A 22,613-nucleotide genomic window follows, 5' to 3' on the forward strand; every position below is an offset into this window, starting at 1 on the left:
TAGCAGAGATAATCCTCAGACTTGCATTTGAGTTAACTGTAAATCTATAGGTACATATTGAGCTGGGAGACATTACTAGTCCAAATCTGGCATGCTCAGGAACTGGTAAAGCTGAATAGAGGGTTCCAGAATAGTCTGCCACGGCCATCAACCTGAAAGGCATTTTTATTCATTTGTTTGTACATCTCAGAAAGTACTGTTACCATATTATAACAAAGCTGAAGGGCAAATAGTTTTGTCCTAGGCAATAAAGAAACTGTTATTTCAAGCCCTGTCCCCCACACCTAGATTGGGTCCAAGAGAAATAAATTAACAGGGAAGAAATTCAGTATCTAATCTGATGGATAATAAACCCCTGGTGACCAGCTGTGCATTTCAGAAGAGTTTCCACTGTTCTCTTCCTGGAGGCCAGATGCCCCCAGATGCCAAGAGGCTAAGGGACCTCTTTCCCAAGAACAGTCTGCATTTGCAAAGGACCTTCTGGGCTTGGTTCCAGCATGTACCAGCTTTACCATCTTGGCCAGGTTACTTAATCTCCTCAAGCCTCATTCAGTATTCTCATTCAGAAAATGAGGACAATGCAAGCTTTTTTGGACTGTTGTAGAGATCATAGAAAATGTGTGCGTTAAACATAATAGGCATTCAATAGATTCTAACCATTATTATTATATATACATTTCCAAAATTAAGAAATGTTCTAATGATGAGAATTTCAACTGGTAGAGGGAGTTGGAGAGGCAAAGAATCTTTCCATTTGCTTCAAATTCAGCATCTGCTCCACCTCTACCTTCAGTGTAGGTATTTTTAGGAAGGTACATCTTTTGACAAAAATAAACTGCAGAAAGCAATCCTAAACCAAAAAGAAACCACTTTACAGGAGGGAATGATCTGCCTGTTATGTAGATCACTCTAAATTCCTTACATCTGTCTCAACCCTGCACAACAATGGTCTATTCAAAGGTTTCCCTCCCCCTCTCTCCTCGAATTAGTTACCAGTTTGCTTCTCTGTTACACAAGGATAAAATCCACTGGGTTCAAGACATATCCAGAAATTATACCAGTGCGGACCACATGGCAATCCTAGGCATCCAAACTGCCCTCAGAAGTTCTTGGCTCTCTCCTTCCCTCCATCAACACCTTCCCTATGACTTCCCCACCTCCTGTTCTCCCTAGTTTCAGGTCTGTGCTGCACCTCTCCAGAGGTCTCTAGAGTATCCACGGGTTCTGCAGGTGTCTCCCAAACACAACACTGGACTGAATCCACTTGGAAGGAAGGTTCAGACTTTTTAGGCATTTGTGCTTTCTACTTAGCAGTTTTTCAGCTAATATGGACAGAAAGTTCAAGAAAGAAAAAATGTCCAAGCAGGAAAAATCAATACAGTCAATAAAATAAAACAAATTTTCCAACAAATATATTTCTTCTCTACTCAAAACCTCACACTGAAAGGACTCATCTTTAGTAAACCATAAAGCAGTGTTTCCTGGACTTAAATGATGTAAAGGTGACTGTTTAAGACAGAAAATTCTCATGACATTCTCTTTACTCCCCATTTTCAGTGGCCTCAGTTTAAGAAGCACTAATCTAAAATATTAAGTTCCCACCTACGTTTAGATGAAGTACAAGAGTGGCAACTCAGCGTTTGGTGGCATGTCTAAAAAGAAACATCAAGTTAGTCATCCAGAAGGCATATATTCCAGAGGCACCTGGTGGTGGCTCAGTGGTTGAGTGTTTGCCTTTGGCTCATCAAGATCCTGGAGTCCTGAGATTGAGTCCCACACATCAGGCTCCCCACAGGGAGTCTGCTTCTCCCTCTGCCTCTCTTGGTGTCTCAAATGAATGAATGAATGAATGAATGAATGAATGAATGAATGAATGAATAAATAAAGGCATATATTCTGTATTAAAAACTAATTAAATATCACCAGCATTAAAGGGCATTTGTCTAAAAAGACAGGAATTAAAATTAGAAAGTAATATTGGAGAACAAATACCTAAGAACGTTTCTTAAAATACTGAAGGTCACATCTGAAACACTGTTAAAAGGCTGAATGATAACCAAGTCTACATAACTACTGAATGAACATTCAATGCATTAACCTTATGGATCATTTGAAGATTTCGCTTTTTCTTATAAGCATAAGCATACTTTGTTTAAGGAGAAAACTCTTCAACTCATTTTACTCTTTACTAAATACTTAAATACCAAATGTGTTCAGACCCATACCTGGGCCCAATGATTGAGGTTGCCTCACCCTTGAACAGAACACGATTTAGTCTGTTAAACCCCTCAAGTACATCCTAAGGAATGGCCTACACTGTAAGACAGTGAACTGACAAAACATTCTGAAGGATTATCTGGCCATGTCTCTCAAAGTTTTTCAATGGGTACGACTTTGATTCAACGATTCCATTTCTAGAAATATCTCCTAAAAAGACAATCTTGCACACATACAAGTCCATAACAGCTAGTTTCAATACTATAAAAAGCTGTCAGGATTCTGAATATCACTCACCCTACAAGGATTGGCTATGTAAAATTACAGCACTGGCATATAGTGAAGGAAGCATGTAGCCATTAAAAACGAAGATAAAAGATTTGTATTTATTCATAACATATTAAGTGAAAAAAGTGAGTTAAAGAGAAGACAGCAGTATGCTCCCATTGATACTTCAAAACATAGAAATACCCAGGAAAAAAAAAATGTAGAAACAGTGACTCCTGCATGGCTCAGCAGTTAAGTATCTGCCTTTGGTTCAGGGTATGATTCCGGGTTGGAGATAAAGTCCCACATCAAGGGAGCCTGCTTCTCCTTCTGCCTATATCTCTGCCTCTCTCTCTCATGAATAAATAAAATCTTTTTTTAAAAAAGTAGAAATACAGGAATATAATGGTGGGGAACACACCAAATATAAACCAAGATTATATTTGAGGAGTAAGATTTAGGGATTGTATTTTTTTTTTCCTTTTCTTACTCATGTATATTTTGGAATTATTTTCCTATAATGCTCATATGTGTTATTTCTTCAAAAACCTCATCATATCTCTGTGGAAAATAGCCTGGATTTTTTTTAAGTCATCTTAAATGTGTTACCTTTTCAAAATTTAAAATCTAATAATTTAAATATCTATTGCTCTTTTCCCTGACATACTGGGTTAAGGACCGTTTTGAATTTCTAAGGAAGCAATCACATTTAATGCTATGGTCTCTAACACCATGATTCACCATGGATATTACCATGTTTCTCAAGCAACATCAAGGTCAACCCTATCATAGCCACCTGTTATTTTATTTCAGAAAAATAGAGAGACCGTTATTCAGTTACTATAGAAAGATCATTGGAACAGTGGGGAAAGGTTATTTAAGGTCAAAAAGCTCTACATTGTGTAATATGATATGGAATTAAGGCTTCTGAAAACAAGCAATAAAGGATCCAGGCTTTGAAAGACAAGAGATTTGTTACTCCTCTGGCTCTTCCTAGCTTGTCAAGACTATGACTTAATATAATTGACCATTTCTCAGAACCAAAACAGCACAGGTCAAAAGACTATCAGCAAACAGTAGTCAAGGCCTACAGAACACATTATGTGATTAGCAAGTGGGAGAAGTTCATTTTGCCAAAAGACTTGAGAAATCATGACGAGAAAAGTTAGAGTCCAGTCCTGTGGAGGGAATGGAACACACCATAACCAGCCACTAGATGTCATTCTCCCTCAGAATGCTGTTTATATGTTGTTTATCCTAGTCAAAAGGATCTCAAGTGGTCTAGACAACTAATTCCTTAAATGGCATTAATTTAAAATAATCTGACCTTTGATTGGGGTGCTGCACAGTAGTTGACAAAAATAAAAACGAAAACCCACTGGAGACTTGCCATCAACCCCCAAAGGCAAGTGGCTGCCCAAAATACAACATTTTAATGACTGCACTAAAACATGTACATGACTTCCAGACACTAGGAAGAAAAAAAAAAAAAGTCCAAATAAGAGGAAAGTAGGAAATGCACAAAGTCAATATCCAAGTTATATCAGTAATCCTACATCAGGGAAAAGTATTTGTTTCCTTTTAAAAAATGCTTTTTAATAACCAACAACATGTAAGAGCTATTTTATTTTATTTCTTTTTTTTTTTCTTTTTAATAAAGAGTTCAGAGTTCTTGATCACCTTCAAGATTAATCTTTTTTCAACTGCAGTTTTTTTCACAGCTCATTCATGGGAAGGAGCATTAAAAGGAATTTCCATTGAAAGGAAACATAACACTTAATCACAGGTTGCAAACGGGTGGCTAAACAACCCCATCCAGCTTAAGACATTATTGTACTGAGTGTATGCTTCAAATTTTAATTGAATAGGTGCTGACATTTTTTAAAAGTTGAGATCTCAGATATAAAGCATGAATTTTTAGCTTCTCTTCAAAAAGTAGCAAATGCAGCAGCAGCTCTGGGCTCACCTTCCCACATGGCAACAGCAAGGGGAAGGAACTGCCCCCTTGTGGACCCACACACATGAACATTCCACTTAGCAACCAGGCCTACCAAGTTCCTTTTATTCCTGTTGGCTTCCTGCATGGTCAAAAGGAATCTGAATTTACAATTCCTGCTATAATAAGCATAGGAAAAAGAAGGTTTTTGAGAGGTATGAATAAGATCTCATTGAACAGAATGATTTTCATACCAGAAAAAGAAAAGTCAGAACTACGAAAAACATACTTCCTCTGAGATAATCCCAAAAGGCATAAGTACTAACAAGCTAATGAGAGAGATGTGCAAGATTAGACTATCTTGCCCGACCCATTCAACTAGATTCACATAGTCCCAGCACTGACTTCAGGAGGACCCTGAGACATCATAATGGTTGGGGGATGCAGGGGGTGCTAGTGATATTCAATGGATAGGAGCCAGGGATGCTGGATGCCCCAAAATGCATAGTACAGTGTTGTATAAGGAAAAAGCATCATTCATCCTAGTTTTATGCCATTGTATAGTTTTATGTCTGGTTGACATTCACATGGGTTAAAAGGCTATCTGTAATTTCTAGGTCTAGCTCCTAACTACACTTTACATACCAACACAAAGCAGAGTTTTACATGGTTTAATTACCATTAATTACCACTAAAACATTTACCCAAAATGCAAGTCTATTTAAAAAAAAAAAAGGAAGAATGTACTTTGCACTCTTTGTAATACTACCAAGATCTGCTCACCATTTTGGAAAATTACTTATGAAAAACATGTTTTTTGGGGGCCACGACTACACACCTACCTGAGTCACAGTCTTTGGCTGCCTCATTCAGAGTTTATGCAAACAGGAGTGAGCATTTATTTACTTCCTTAAGTCCTCTAGAGTAATCCTGCCCAAGCATTAACTTACTAAAGCACACAATTGTAAGATTTATTACTTTCTTTTTATTTTTCCTTTATAATTCATTTTTTAAATCTGGTGTCTTCAGAGGTTGTATTATTTATGAATGTTATTTCCTGTTCATAGAGTTACGTAGTATTTTCTATTAAGACGGAGTCTGTTGGGCTTGAGAATGTCTGCCCTAAAATCATGAAAGTAATGATGCAATTCCTGAAGTATTCAAACCAACCTATTTGTTTCTGTTCTTTCTTCTTCTCTACTCTCTACACCCTTCGCAGGTGTCTCAGACTGAGGTTTGTCACTTCTTCCTCGAGGAAGCCATCCCTATCACATCACCTACACTTATTCACAAAGATGAATTTGGGTGCCCCTTCTAGGTGTTCTCACAACCTCCTAAGGCACTTTTAGGTTCACCTTGTAATACAACTTGCTTCACTATCTTGTCACCACCTCTTTACTCCTTATTAGCTATTACTCTTAGCTATTAAGCTCCAAGAGGATTCAGATGCTGTCACAGTTTTATCCTGATCACCTACAATGGTGCTCATTCATTTAACAAATATTTCATAAGCACCTACTATATGCCAGATACTATCACAGGCACTAGGGACACAGCAGTGAACAAGCCAGTCACTATTCCTCATCTTGTGGAGTGGTCATTTTAATGAATGAGGGAGGATAATTAAGGGAAGAACTAAATATACCTGCAGACTATTATCAGTGCTGAGAAAAATAGAGAGTGTTGTAGGGTAGGACAGTTAGCAGGGGATTGCTTAGATAAGGAGGTGAGAAGAGACCTCACTGAAGTAACAAACAGAGATATGAAGGAGGCAAAGGTCTTGTCTTAGGAAGAGTCAGGAGAAGAATGTTCTAAATTGACAGACTGAAAGTACAAAGGTAGCAAAATTATTAACAGCCTGTGGTGCTTAAAAAAATGAAGTGAAATAAATCACTAAGTCTCACATATTGTAGGCATGGGAGAGACAACAATGAACAAACCTAAACCAAACCTGTGCCCTCAAGTAGTTTATATACTCGTGGGGGTGCCCAGCCAATAAAGTAAATTAGAAAAATTATGATAAATGACACTGAGAAAAATAAAGCAATAAAGGGGGATAGTGAACAGGTTGCAATTTTAATAATACTATATTGGATATATGTCATGTCCTTCTAAACATCTCAAAGTAGTTCTGTACAAATTAGCCTCAGAGAAAAATTAGGTCATCTAGATACTAGACACTAGAAAATGATGTCATCATTTTACAGAGGGAGAAATATGCTCAGGGAGGCTCAAAAACTTGCTCATCGTCACACAGCACATCAGCAGAATAAGCTTCTCACTTATATGCCAACTAATAGTTAAGATAAATACAATGATACGCTAAAATTTATTAAGCACTTATGTTGCAGGCACTGTTTATGTGCCTTTTATAGGCTTCATTTATGTACTTCTCACACTAATCTTCTGATGTGGATATTATTAACGTTCCCATTTTCTAAGAAGGTAATGAAGCCACCAAAGAGCTAATTAACTTTTCCAAAATCAGCAATGAGTGAGTGACGTAGCCAGGATTTGCCTCAAGAACTTGCGCTCATAACTGGTACTCTTCGCTAGAGTCATCCGAGAAAGACACTGGCTAAGAAAACAGTAACTCTCAAGGTATCCCAGGATGACTAGGACTATCTTTCCGTAGGGCCAGTTCCCTTTCATCCTTTAATCAAAGGACATGTGAAAGGCAGTGCCCAGAGCTGGAGAGTTGCATAACTAATCCATTTTACTCAGACACAACCCAGGTGGCCGCTCCTAAGACCCTCATCTAGGGAAGGCCCCTCACAATACGTACATGCAGTTTGTTGAGCAACACCGCATCTGTTGTGCTGTTGGCTCCCGGCTTAGCAGCTTTCCAGAACTGTTTCTGGGCAGAGTAGCGATTCATGGGACATAGCTTAAAGAGGCAATCTAGAAGTGAAACAAATAAAAGTGTTTTTGAGAAACCAGATGCACTCAAACTATGAAAAAACATTATACGTAAGTACAAATGACAAGACAAGGCCCTTTTAGGAATCTCTCCTCTGACCTTTAATTCACACCACATGTAAGGTGCCAGGTGAGGAAACTGAGGCTTTCAGAAAGTCAGTTAATTCAATGTCACTGTCACTGTCACACAGCCAGTTAAGCTTATTCCCTGAGAAGTTTACATTTTGACATAATTGGGTTTTTCAAATGGTTAAGTACTTTGTAGAGTAAAATTAATAATTCTGGAACAAAAACCCAGGTTTGGAAAAAGTATACCCTGAAGTATTTCAAGAACAAGCTTCTAAGGAAATTTCAATCTACTAACCACACACTTATTCTCATTTGTTCACTGAAACAGATTCTCTTAAAGGACCTTGAATAGGAAAATACCTAGTTATGGTCTTCACCAAATCTCTCTCTCAAAACAACAAAAGTTAATTTGCTATCAACTAGGACTTTGCGGGGATCCCTGGGTGGCGCAGCGGTTTAGCGCCTGCCTTTGGCCCAGGGCGCGATCCTGGAGACCTGGGATCGAATCCCATGTCGGGCTCCCGGTGCATGGGGCCTGCTTCTCCCTCTGTCTGTGTCTCTGCCTCTCTCTCTCTCTCTCTCTCTCTCTCTATCATAAATAAATAAAAATTAAAAAAAAAAAAAAACTAGGACTTTGCTCTAATTCAGACTATTTCTTCTAGTTGGGATCAATGAATTTTTACAAAGTACTGAACAAATAATTGACACTGTTGGGGAAAAAATATAAAAGATCATTTAATTGTAGAAAAAGTACTTTCCTCCTTTCTGTAATCTTCTTCACTAAATAATTCTACTTAGTCATAAGCAGTTATAAGGTAAATATAAAACCAAACCACTGATACCCATAATTATCAAGAACATAATCCATCTAATTCAAAGTAATCATTAGGGCATATAAAAGAGGTCATCTAGATTTTTAGAAAACAAAGGACACCACAAATAATCTATTAAAAGATAGAACTGCTGTCCCCACATTTTATGAAAGCCACAGATTACTGTCATTTACTGTATCAGTAGCAACTTAATATCATCATTGAGACAATATTCCTACCAGTTTGACATATGTGAACCCCCAATTACCATGTAAATAATCACATACAACCGGGAAACTGTCAGCTCTAAAGGTCCTATCTTTGGCAGTAAATAGAGGTGGGCTGGACAAAGGTGATTTCCTTGATAATCACGTCACTTAAAAGGCATTCAAAAACAGGTATGCCATTGATACTAATATTTGGCAGAGAATTTATTTTATGGGCCAAATAAAGTAAACAATTTCAAATTTCATCAATAATGAGAGTAAAATGGTCTATTTTTTTTTTCCTCCAACACACTTCATATGATAATTGCTAAATGGTATGAATTACAAACAAAAGAATTTAAGTTGATTCTAGGAACAATCAGGCTGGAACTATAATGCCAAGGGATTAACATGCAATGGAAAGTACCATTCTACAAGTGTTCCTGGGACAGCCAAGTCAAACACCCCACTTAAATAATTGGGCTACACAATACAGGTTCAAAACTTCAGGTGACTGACTTTACCTTCACCTAGGATGAGAGTATAAATTTAAGTACTATCAATTCAACCAAAGCCTTGCCATAACTTCTATACTAACCGTTTTCCTTGGACAAAACATTGCATTGGATTAAGCATATTTACAACCAACCAGCTATGTAAATATAAGAAATGCTAACAAACTAGTAACAGAACCAAATTAGCCTTGCTGATTTTGTCCTGTCTTCCCAGTTGCTTAGCAACTGATTCAAAGAGAAAATTAAATTAAGCAATTCAAATGTGATGTTAAACTAACCTTCCAAAATTCTGCAAGTCAGCGGCTCCACATTGCCCTTTGCTATTTGGACGGCAGAGCAGGGCAAAATTAAAGTTCCACTGGATGCTAATACTGTGCTAAGTATAGAAACACACAAATACAGGAAATCCAGTAGAAGAATATATAATACATATTTGAGAGAAAGGAGTACCTGTGTGTGTGTGCTCATGTGTGTGTATACATGTGTGTGTATATATATGTGTGTGTGTATATTTTATATATGCATGTACACACGTGTGCACACACGTACATATACACACATACACAGTGGTTTGATCCTCACGCCAAAGAAATGCCACAAAGAATACCTTATGTGACAAGGGTTATTTTAGGCCTTTGAAGAATAAACTAAACTAGGCTTTCAAAAAATTACTCCTGAATATTCCTAAGCTTTAGCAGATGCCATACTGGGCTAACACAGAAGTAGTTTGCTGAATAGAGGGTTGGGTTAAGTGCTGAAGGGCTGACTGGGCTGGAACCCAGACAGAACAGGCCATGAGTAATCTTCTATGGTTTAAACAGCATCCCAGAACTTGGTTGGAGGGAGAACAGTCAACTGCTTGAAGATGCATTAACTATGAAATGAGCACTTGTGGTGCATAGTTAAGAGAAGAGAAAAGGGGCGCTGGGGTGGCTCAGTCATTTAGGTGTCAGACTCTTGATCTCGGCTCAGGTCTTGATCTCAGGGTCGTGAGTTCAAGCCCCACGTTAGAGAAAACAAAAAACAAACAAACAAAAAAACCCCAGAAGATGTCAAGAGGAGCCATAGGTGTTTATGGAGCCCTCCACAACAGGGTGCCTGGGGGAGAAAGCAAAGAAGCTCTCTCAGAGGGAGCCTCCTAGGGACTAAGATAATAAAGGCTGCCAAAGAACAGCCGAAACCCTGTTCTCTACACACCATCCACATCTCTACAACAAAAGCCTCCTGAGTGCAGAGATTTTTGTCTGTTTGGCATATACTTGTTATCCAGGGCCTAGGAGTACAGAAAGAGTGCAAGTGATCGTTGCTGAATTAATGCCCAGATTGTTATCATCTCTACAGCTCCCCCAAGTAATGACAGGGAAGTTCTCTCAAGCCACCTCCAGTTCTAAGTGCCCAGGAATCTATTCACTGATTCAGTTACCATTTACTAAAGTGCCTAGTGTGTGCTGGGTGCTGAAAACAGAACACTGAGCCCATCTTGCAAGTTTCTTCATGACAGCAAAAAACTAAAGACACAACTTGAATTACTCAAGTCAAAAGTATGGTGGAGGAAAGAATTATATACTGATACAGTATCCTGCTGGAGGGGAGTTGCATCTTACACGAGGTCATCAGGACGGGCACCCCCAGGACAGTGGTGTCTGACAGAGAACTGAAGGGTGTGAAGGAGCCACTTGATAAACATCGGGAGGCAAAGCCTTCCATACAAAAGGACTAGCAAGTGCAAAGGCCCTTCAGTGAAAGAAATTTTGATAAGGTTAAAAAAAAATTTGAAAAGATGGCCTGGAAGGTAACAGGCAACAGGAAGAGTTACAAGAGACGTGGCCAGAGACATAAGCAGATGCTGCATTATGTAGGATTGTATAGACCCTGGTGAGGCATGTAATTATTCTTTTAACAGCAGTGAGAAGCAACCAAAGCCTATAAGCAAAGAACCTGATAAGGGAGCCTCCTTTTTGTTATTGGTGCCTACTAAGAAAAGGAAGGCTGGGAGGGGTAGATTTGGGGAGAAAAGAAGAAATTACTAATTTTAACTATGCTTAGTTTGAGATGCCTATGAAACATTCAAGCTGAAATGTTGAATAAGCCATCCACCACCTAGCAGGTTGGAAATACAGGAATTATTTAAGGAGTAAGGGCAGGGGGCAGGAGAAGCATAGAGATGCTGAAGAGGAGAAAAGTTGAGGAAGTCAGCTTTATAAATACAATGTAGCTACTACCCATCTGTGACCAGGCAGGGCAGAATAAAGACCCTTCCTCCCTCTTTCCCTCTCCCCAGAAGAAAACAGAAAAACCCAAATCCACCCTCTACTAAACTCAGTTCCATCTTCCTAAGTTGCAATAAATGAATATGGAAAGAGGATGGAGGGATGGATAGATAAAGAGACATGAAGCCTGAGTATCTGCAGAGGGGTACCAGGGAGAAGGAAGCCAGTTTGCTCAGTGGAACCCTGGAAAAGCTCAGGAACCCAGGATAACACTGTGCAGGACACATTACTGCCCAACCCAGAGCAAGGACAAAGGGCTCCAGGGGCTGAGCACGGTGGTGGGAACCAGGAGTGACACATGCCTCCATCCCCCTCCTACACGGAAACATACAGAGGCTTTTCACAAGGAGAGAAGACTCAGTATGTGCTATGAAAGAATTATGTACCCAAAGAAAAATAAGATTATTACTAACTCCACGGGAAAGCTGCACATTAAAATCAAGTATGTTGATAGCTCAAGAGCGAACAATATTTACATAGTCACAAAAATCAAAGACTGAATACTAGTCTAGCCAAAAAGAAGTGGTACAACTCTAATGCGAGGATGGAAGAGGAGCAGAGGGTGTCAGAAAGCCAACCTCATCTGTAAGAACAGGAAGTCAACAGAAGAGATTTATAATAGATTAATCTACAGACATCAAGAGATACACATCATCTAGAAAAACGGGTAAATACCAGTAAAAAATGTTAAAATATTCTAAATTGCTGCCTCTGGAACGTGGAAGGCATGAGGTATCAGATATAGGACTGTTATTTTTATTCTGCATTTTATCAATGTTTGAACTTTTTTGAGGTGAAATTCACATAACATAAAACTAATCATTTTATTTATTTATTTTTTTTAAACTAATCATTTTAAAGTGAACGATTCAGTGGCATTCAGTACACCACAACGTTGTGCAATCACCACCTCTACCTAGTTCCAAAATATTGTTATCACCCACAAAAGAAAACACCCTTATCTATGAAATTCATTCTAAACCCCTCATATTTCACTTTTTTAAAGAATGTGCAAGTATCAATGAAAATGCTTAACTTTTTTAAACAACCTTTTTGTACCCAAAGGCATTTCAGTTCTTGCTTAGTTATCATTCTGCAAATGAGTGACAAAAGGCAGCAAGATGGATAATGCCATGGATCAGTGGGAATACAGAAATCTTCTGCACTGTTGATAGGTACACTACTAGGGTGAGTCAAGTTATGTAGATACATAGAACCTGTAACATATAATCCAGCAATTCTGCTACAGGGCATATATCCCAAAGATATGTCTCACAGCCAGGCCCTCGAGTCTCCATGTCCACTTGAAGGAGGAGATTCCAGAAAAGAGAGTGAGAAACTCTACTGGTTTGCAAGTAACATAAAACCTGTATTAATAGCCAGTTATCAATGATAGCCAATCTCACATGACCCCACCATGCTACAAGGAGTTAAAAAATGTAGTTCAGCTGAGCGCCCAGGAAGAAGGCATTTGCTGTGTACCTAGTCAGCCTCTAAGGCTGTCTGTCCCTCTGAATGCCAAGGACCCATTTCACTCTCACCACCACCCACCACTCAGTGTTGTAGCAATTAATCAGACAAAAACAGTCCCTTCTCTCATAGAATTTGGGCTCTTCAAACCTACTTCAATGACCAAAAACACAAATGATCAACAACCTATTTTTTTTTTTGAAATTCTTCATTTCACCTATCATACGTAAACACAATTTTATATGGAGAGAAATCAAGGGGAGAGTTATGTAAGTTACAAGTATGAAAAATTTCAGGGTTGATCATTCATATGTTGCCCTCTTTTCAACAGGGTAAGAGGCAGAGGAACAAAAATTTCAAAAGAACAGACAGCGTGATTAACAAAGAAAAGGCAGAGGATTAATTCCCCAGTAAGGCAGTTAAGATTTAAAAAGAAGTATTGAAAGGGGAATACAAAACAATCCATATTTTAAGTATCCTCCCAACTCAACTTTGCTACACTGAAAGTCTCACAAGGGCAGGACTTACCTGCCTTGTTCATCATTCTGTCTCCACTGCATTCAGTAAAATATCAGGCCAATGAATAAATGGATACTCAAGGTGGAAGAACTCTAAAGTGGCAGTTCACTACAGCAAAACCTACTCTATTTTCAACAAAAGCCTTCCCTGAACAAGTAATTAACTCCAGTTCACTAAAAGAGGAAACCAGTACAACACATTGTTGTGTCTGTTGCTTGCTAATCACATTTCCCAAGTCATGACAGGAGCCCTTTGAAGTTAAGTGACATTTGCCAACTCGGACTGCCAAATAAACCTTTCATTGCCTGTCTGTAAAAAAAAATACACACTGTTATTAAAAGACAAAGGAGAACAAGGTAATGTTCCCCCCTTAGGCAAGCAGATGCTTTCTGTGGGTAGAAAACTCAGGACAGATACTGTTTAAACTTACGACAGGTAGTAAATAAGCCCTAGAGAACTAAAGTACAGGATAGGGAATGTAGACAACAGTAGTATACTATAAACATCAGATTTGCTAACAGACAGAATTATTCCAATCGGTAAAAAAAAAGATAATGTAATGCAATAGAGATGCTAATTATTGCTACAATGGCAATCATATTACAATATATAAATATATCAAATTATCAAGAGTTCCATATCTTAGATTTATAATGTTATATGTCAAACATATTTCAATTTTTAAAATACATGTAAAAAAAAAAAAAAAGAAAGAAAACCCAAGCTGACTACAGGAAAGCCTGCTATTCTCTGGCTTTATCAGTTTTCATGGTTGTAGAGCCATCATTCACAAACACATTTAAAAAGTGGAAACACAGGTGGACACTTCCTTTTTGATCTACTTTAGCTCAATCAAGTAAATTTTTATTTACCTATTCGCAAGCATTACTTGAAATGGATCAGCTTTAACCCAAAGATAGAAAGTAAAAAATTACTTAAAAAAAGCAAGGCCTCTTCCCATTTATACAAGACCAAAGTGTACACAAGTTCCTTCCAGCTGCAGCCTTAGCACAGGCAGCTGCCAATCTTTGCACCTGGACAGATGCAGAGACCCAGAGCCAGCTAAAGATCACTGTGATAGCAGGATCAGATGTCCCTGGGCAATATGCATAGTGTATCAATGAGAGGTGATGGGTCTTTGCAACAGGGGCAGTGTCCTCTTCCCCCATCCCCAAAAGGGTTCCTAAGCAGGAACCTTGTTGTGCCCCTAACAGCTCCAGTAGTGCCTAAGCCTGGCTGCCTCCCCATTGATTTTGTGAGCTACCCACTGTTCTTCCAACAGTTTGCTTTTTTGGCTTATCTTAATTTCTGTTGCTTACAACCAAGAGTCCGAGCTGACCTACAGAGTGAGAAACCACTGCACTCTGCTGGCAATGGAAACAAACAAAGGCTTTTAACATCACCAAAGACAATGCCAAAAAGGAAGAGATAGCAAATCTGGAAAGCTCTGGGTACTCCAGCCATGGTTCCATCCCTCACTAGCTGAGCAGTGTTGGCCAGGTTACTAAAGCTCTCTGTGTCTGCATGTCTTCCTCTGGCAAACGAGTCATCCCTAAGGGACCACAGACCCTTGAGATCTGATAGAGTACATGGAAGCATATATTCCAGGTCAGGTAAGTCACAGAAAACCCAGAGATGGAAAGGCTGAAGTGCACACTGCTCTGCAGTCTAGCTGACTGGATTTAAACCTCAGCTCTATCATGTTAGCTGTATCATCGTGGAGAAAATTATCTCATCCCTGTAGGTTTTTGTCTCTTGCCTATAAAAGGGCAATAACCACAACAGCTAACTACAAACTAACTTAGAAGATTAAATTAACTACTTCATTTAAAACACTTAGTACAGATGCTCCCACAGAGTAAACACTCAGTAAATATTCACCCTTGTGATAGAATGGATAAACCAACTGCATATTCATTCTACACTGCAATGCTAGGAGGAAACACTGTAATGGATAACCAACTATTGTTTCATACAACATAGATGGATTTCACATTGTTTTGAGCGAAAGAAGTCAAAACAAAACAAAAAAAGAATCTATCTATATGAATTCAAGAACAAGCAGAACTAATCTATAGATACAGGGCATGAATACTGGTTACCTTTGTTGAGAGGTAATATTTCCTGGGAAGGGGCACTTTCTGAGGTGCTGGAAGTGGTCTCTACCTCAATGTGAGTGGGGGTAATGAGAGACAGAGAGTAAAACTTCTATGATATCTGCATTTAAAGTACATGTGTATATATGTATATTTGTGTATGTAATACCTCAATAAAAGATAATAATGAAATAGCTGTTCTCACAAAAAAAGAGGATTAAACACACTTTCCCGTTATGTAGAAAGGTTAACAATAGTGTCTGATTTCCACTGCTGGGAAAACATGATTTGTTTTGCCAGGGGTTTGGGTTGGGCATTTGCTGGTTTATAATGGAGAAGAGGAAAGGCACAACAAAGATTACATCACTGCCTCCCCAAATGGCCTCAGTTATTTGCATTACTCGCAGGACACCCTGGGCAATGAGCATTCCCTGGCCCAACGCCTAACACCCAGAGAGACTGTGACTGAGACAGGCTTTTCCCCGCTGACTCCCTGTATTAGCCAAATATAATACCATTAATAGGCAACAGTTTAAAAATGCAATCTGTAACAAAATGCTAGGATGTCTATTTGCTTCAAACTAATCAGGGAGAGGGGAATGGGGGATGCAGATGAAACAAGATTGGCCCTGAGTTGGGGCCAATCTGTTAAACTGTTAAAGGTTAACTTTAAACTGTTAAAGGTGGGTTTTGGGTACATGGTTTTGTACCCAAAACCCATTTACCATTTTAGATTTTACTAAAATACAGATGTCTAACTCAAAACAATGTTGTTTTAAGTTAAAAGGAAATCCTGTTTTATATGTAACCTGGTCCAATTTGCCAATCTACCTGAAAATCAATATATTCTGTAAAGGAAAAAGTGGATAGACTGGTCAAATAAGAAATGTAACAGAGTGGGGGCACCTGAGTGGCTCAGTTGGTTGACTATCTGATTCTTGGTTTCAGCTCAGGTCATGATCTCAGGATTGTGAGATCGAACTTCCATGCGGGGGGAACCATGTTCAACAGGGAGTCTGCTTGAGATCCTTTTTTTCTGCCCCTCCCCACTACCCCCAAGCATGCTCTTGGACTCTCTGAAATAAATAAATCTTTAACAAAAAAAATAAATAAATAAATAAAAAAGAAAAAATACAATAGACTGAAATGCACCCAAAAATGAGGGGATGCCCAGCTCTAAGTTAGAGCGAATAGCTTGTAATTCCATAGACTATGGAAAGAAAGCTCTTCTCTGACATAATTCTACATCCCTGGCACCTCTCAGACTTAAAGGCAAATGAAATTTCACTGTGTAATAGCCCTAGCTATTTAGACAGCTACAGCACTTGTTCACCTCTGTGAATATGTCAAATCTCCTACAAAAGGGCATTCAGAAGGTCTGGAACATCCAGTCTAAAAGGAGTTACATAAGCTGTTGGACTGGTCATCCTGGGATCCTCCTGGAAAAAATATTTTTCAAATTAGAAACTCCCATTACACAAAGGAAACACAGGCTGTCTCAAAATAATTTGATTTCTCCTTCATTCACCAAACATTTCTTAAGTGCCGGTGGACTAGAGACAAAGAGTCAGTAAAATCTGGTCCTAAATGTCCTCAGGGAGAGAGAGGAGCCCACCAGTAATTCTAGAAGGTATGAAGCAGAAAAGTCACCTAATCCAATGTGTGGAGAGGTGAGAGAGTCAGTGAGAGAAGACCCCTCAATCGAGCTTTGCAGAGTCTATTGCTGAAGCCAAGGGGTGAGGCAGGAAGAGGGACAGATGATATAAAAGAGTAAGAAATATGTTGCATTATATGCAGCATATCAGCCCCAGAATTACCTTACTTCTCTATGAAGTGGGCCAGACCTTCCGACATGGCCCACAGTTGACCATGAGAAAAGCTGATACTGCTAACCTGCTCTCTCCTACTCTCCCCTACCTGGAAACCTCAACAGTGCATTTTCTTCACTTGTTCTCCAACTTCTATTCAAGAAATCAACAAACCCGTCGTTGCAGGCTTGCACCCACTTCTCCACAGAGGATAAGAGGGCAAGTGAACACAAACAACCAAGAGAAGACACTATCTCACTTGTCTAGCTCTGGTCCTTTCTCTACTGGTCTCCACTGAAAACCCAGAAAGCCAACTCTGAGCCCCTTAGTACTTTGCCCCCTTTATGGGAGATTTCCCAACTGGCCCCTGTCATTTGTGAGCAGGACCTCTTCTCCACATGTTTTTGGCTTTTTACATATTACTCATACTGTCAATAAACAGATTCCTTCCAAAGAAGCCCTTTCACTGACTCTGACCCAGCAAAAAGGAATTAACCAAACAAATCAAGAGTCAAAGAGATCATATATTTACCCTAAATGAAAAGTCGTTTTCTGAATTTCATGACCTATGTTTTCCTTTACTTACACTTTATTTTTATCTTTGCAAACACACACAGAATACCATCAGCAGCCTTTTGAAGTCAAAATATTTGCCAAGAATGATGATTATTAAACTTCTCTCCCCAAAACATCTACCTGAAAGATACACATTGCCACCCAAAATAGTGGCTTATTATAATAAAAGTTTTCCAAGAAGCATTTCAAAAACGATAACCTCCCCTCAAACAAAGGTGATTATATGAGGATTCCTCAACACTGTTGTAGGCATTGTGGATGTCACCTATAATTATTTGTTGTGGCAGGCTGTCCTGTGCACTGTAGGATATTTAGCAGCATCCCTGGCCTGTACTCTTCAGTTGTCAGTAGTAACCCATCCCCCAGTTTCTTAAAAACCAAAAATGTCTATTAGAGTTTGCCAAATGTCCTCTGGGTGGGGCAAAATTCCCCCCCCCCCATTGAGAACCACAGGATTAAATCGTCCTTCCTATCCTTCTTGAGGAATCAATACCCTAAAGGCACCAAAAGTGACAAGATGGACTGATAAAGACAACAGAGAGAGGCAAAAAGCATTCTAGACTTTTACGAATTATGTCTAGAAAGCAGCTTTTTTGGTTGCTGTACTTGAAATTCTACTTGACAGCTGGAGCTCTCTTTCTATAACCGACTCCCCTGCCTAAAATCCGTTAGGGTTGTGATTCTCCACCCTGGCTCATCCTCAGAGTCACAGAGAGAGCTTTCAAAGTAATACAGTACTCTGGCCCCTCCCTCCTACATTCTAATTCTTTGGTCTGAAAGTGGGAGATGAGCAAGGTTTCCCACCCAAACTCCCTAGGTGATTTCCACTGACTCTCTTAGTTCACATGGCAGTAGGGTGCTCAAACAAGGGTATATCATAATTGATAAACAAGGGTATATCAATTATTGCCATAATTGCCAGATTTTACTAAAATACAGATGTCTAACTGGAGAGTGTGGCCTAGAAATCCTCATTTCTCTCAAATTCTCCAGGTGATTCTAATGTGAATGGTCCCCAATCACACACCCTGAGAAACAGTGGCCTATGGAATACATGAATTACAAAAACAGCACTTCTCAAACTTTAATAGACAGACAAATCATCTAAGGCTCTTGTTAAAAGGCAGGCACTAATTCAGCAGCTCTGAGGAAGGATCTGGAATTCTGCATTTCTTTTTTTTTTTTTTTTTAATTTTTTTTTTTTAATTTATTTATGATAGTCACACAGAGAGAGAGAGAGAGGCAGAGACACAGGCAGAGGGAGAAGCAGGCTCCATGCACCGGGAGCCCGACGTGGGATTTGATCCCGGGTCTCCAGGATCGCGCCCTGGGCCAAAGGCAGGCGCCAAACCGCTGTGCCACCCAGGGATCCCGAATTCTGCATTTCTAACAAGCTCCCAGGTGATGAGAAGTGCTGGTTTGGGGGACTACTCTGCTAGGAAGGTTCTAACAGACTCAAGAGATTGCTAGCAACTTGGATTCCCAAGTCCTGTAGGCACCTCTATCAAAGAGTTTAGCAATGAGAACGTTCAGATGCTTCAAAAGTTCAGGCGTGGTAGAAAGAATGGGAGCCAGGAATGCGTGGCCCCTCATATGGCCCATCTCCAGCTTTACTTCTTCACAGCACTCCTCCACCAACGTCCCACTCTGGCCATTCCAAACTACTTCCAATTCTCACGAACATGTGCCATATGTCACTCTTCCATATCTTTACCAAGTTGTTCCCTGCCAGAAATTGTCTTCCCATGCCACCATCTCAATCAGCACAATCGTCATTTTTTGCCTAGGCTCTTCTTCATCTATTATGCTGTGGGTTCACCTCAAAGTTCAGCTCCCCAGGGAAGACAGGCATGTCCTCCATCCTACTCCTCCCTACCATGCAGGATCATCATTCCCGCCCCCATGATCCCAAACAGTGCCTTCAGTTTAAGACTGCCTTATGACTTGTCTACATAAAGGGTATGTGGATTCATGTGATTTAATCAGAAAATATCTAACACCATTTTAAAATGTATTCAGTAGAAAAGGTTCTTTTCTCTCCCTGGATTAAAAAAAAAAAAAAATGGGTAAGACTCTAGGAACAGCAAGACTCTAATTATCCTATCCTAGGTGGCAAATACTGCCAATACAGAAATTAAAAGTATCTAGACCCATTTAATGATCAAAGTTCCCAATATTATTTCAACCTAAGATTTCACTCTCCCCACTTCCCATCTTATGCCTCCATCCTCCATCCTCCCCACTCTACTCCTGTCTTGCCTACTTCACTGCAGATCCCATCTGGGTAGCAGCAGATGTGGGAAGAAGGGCAGCAAAGTTCTTACTTGGCTGGAGGTATCAAGCTGACTTCATACACCAGCCCTAGATGATATGTGCTTAAAGCTGACTTTTTCATTTTTGGGGTACTTTTTTCTTAGATTTTTATTTGTATATAATTTCAAATTTACAGAGGAGTTGAAAGAATAGTAACACATGAACTATTCTCTATTCAAAGTCACCTTTTATGAACACTTTGCCCATTTGCTTTATCATTCATACTCTCTGTATATACATATAGAATATCTAACATACAGGAACAAATATGAAATAATTTCCTGAGCTAAGTTGCATTAAAACTATGCCCTTGACACTTCTTTCAGTGTCTATTTCCTAAAAATAAGGATATCCTCTAACATGACCACAGCACAATATCAATATCAGTAAATTTAACATTGATCTTGTACTTTTATCTAGCCTATAGTCCACACCTCTACTTTATCATTTGATCCAACAATGGCCTTTCTAATATTTCCCCCTCCAGTTCACAATCCCATTAGGATCTGGGACATTTGCTTATAACATTACTACAGCTGATCGTCATCTGTCACGACCCTGACATTTAATAACACAATCCTCCATTTTTTTAAACCAAGTAGTTTTCAGTTGGGGTCTGAAGTTTCCTTGCAGTTCAATTCCAGCTAGAATACTACATAAAGGATACCATACCCTTCTCGGGGCATTGCCTCTGTAAAGACATGGTGTCCATCTGATCTGGTTGGCACTTTAACAGGCATCCTGGAGATCAGCCTGCCACTGCTGGAGGTCCCTCCTCTGTACTCCCTCCTCAGGGGGATACCTATCTATTCTGGCAGTCATAGCCCCTCCTCAGTCTCTGAAGATCCAGCACTGTGCTCCCAGGATCTTCTCTGCAGAGGCCTCCTTCCCAGCTACAATGATCTCCATACCAACTCTCACACATGGCCCGTATATATCCAATGGAAAAATCCTGAGTTCTTTGCTTGGGCAAACTGACATCAATGTACAGAAATACTTTTATTAACACACCTAGATAACCCTTTTCATCCCCTAGATATTTCCTAGTTGGAATCAGACACCCCCATCTACTCCCAAGCAAAAGAGACACATACTCAACTTTCCAAGTAGTCCTGTTGTAAGTCTTTACAGTTAATGCCTTCATAAATGTTCAGAATCCACCCTCATGTATGCATTACCCTTTGTGTCTTGGTGTCTCAGCAGAGACGTCTAACTTCCATCTTATATACCTCATCAACTCCAACCTCCCACTTCCAGAATTCTGCAATGGCCTGCAAACGCAGGCCCTGGGTCTTATTCATCACCATGTTACAAAGGGCCTAGCAGGTACATAAGCCTTCAATAACCACTGTTTAATGAATTATAATGTACCTCTCACCTAGAATACATTCTCAAGCACAACTGAAAACTGTCATCTAAAAAAGAGGTCTTGCCTTATTTCCTTCCCTCTGATTTCTTTTTTTTTCACTTGTTTTTTAAGTCAAAAGTTGGTATGTTATATGTCTGTTTCATTTTCATGTTTTGTTACCAGTAAGCTTCAAATGTTTCTATATGGACTCATTTTTTCATTGGGATTTCATTCATATACAACAAAATTCACACTTTTAAATTATACAATCCAGTAGATTTTTTGGAAATTCAGAGTTGACATAACTAACACCATTATCTAATTCCAGACCACCTGAATCACCCTGAAAAGAAACCCCAGACCCATTGGCAGTCACGTCCCACTCTCCACCTTTAGAACCTAGCAATTACTACTCTGCTTTCTGCTTTTATGGATTCTGGACGTTTCACATAAATGGAATCAAAGAATATACAGTCTGTTTTGTTGGCTTATTTCATTCAGCATAGTGTTTGTAAGTCTCATCCATATTATGGCATTCCTTTTTATGGTTGAATAATATCCCATTGTATGGAGAGACTACATTTCGTTTCTCCATTTATCAGCTGGTGGACATTTGAGTTGTTTCCACTTTTTAGCAATTATAAATAAAGCTACTATGATTGTGTACAACTTTCTATGCAGACATATTTTCAATTCTCTTGGGTATATGCTAAGAATGGAATTGCAGGGTTACTGAGAAACTACCAAACCATTTTACAAAGTAGTTACATAATTTCATGATCCTAACAGCATGAGGGTTTCAGTTTCTCCAATTCTCACCAACACTATTATTGTTCACCTTTGACTCTAGTCATCCTGGTGATTTCCTGGTATTTCCCTAATGACTGATGATATAGAACATCTTTTCATGTGCTTATTGGGCACATGAAAACTTCCTTTGGAGAAAGGCCTATTTAAAGCCTTTGCCCATTTTAAAATTGGAATTAATTAATAATTAAAAATTAAAATTGGAATTGATTAATTTAATTAATTAATTAAAGATTTCATTTAATCATTCACAGGAGACAGAGAGAGACAAGCAGAGACATAGGCAGAGGGAGAAGCAGGCTCCCTGCGGGGAGCCTGATATGGGACTCGACCCCTGGACCGTGGGACCATGCCCTGAGCCAAAGGCAGATGCTCTACCATTGAGCCACCCAGGCACCCCTGAATTATTTATTTTTTAATTGTGGAGTTTTAAGGGTTCTTTACATATCCTAGATACAATTCCCT

At 39.3% G+C, this 22,613-nt stretch overlaps 1 protein-coding gene across 13 annotated transcripts in view; it reads right to left on the bottom strand.

Annotated features, from left to right (window-relative positions):
* Positions 1 to 22,613, bottom strand: part of ITPR1 (inositol 1,4,5-trisphosphate receptor type 1) — a 319,171-nt gene that overhangs the window by 195,285 nt on the left and 101,273 nt on the right. For all 13 annotated transcript variants that reach the window (XM_077857995.1, XM_077857997.1, XM_077858001.1 and 10 more), the window contains exon 5: positions 7,206 to 7,321. In XM_077857995.1, coding sequence (XP_077714121.1) covers positions 7,206 to 7,321 — 116 coding nt within the window. The remainder of the gene's footprint in view (positions 1 to 7,205; positions 7,322 to 22,613) is intronic.

This window comes from Canis aureus, chromosome 19 (genome assembly GCF_053574225.1).
Source record: "Canis aureus isolate CA01 chromosome 19, VMU_Caureus_v.1.0, whole genome shotgun sequence".
NCBI lineage: Eukaryota > Metazoa > Chordata > Mammalia > Carnivora > Canidae > Canis > Canis aureus.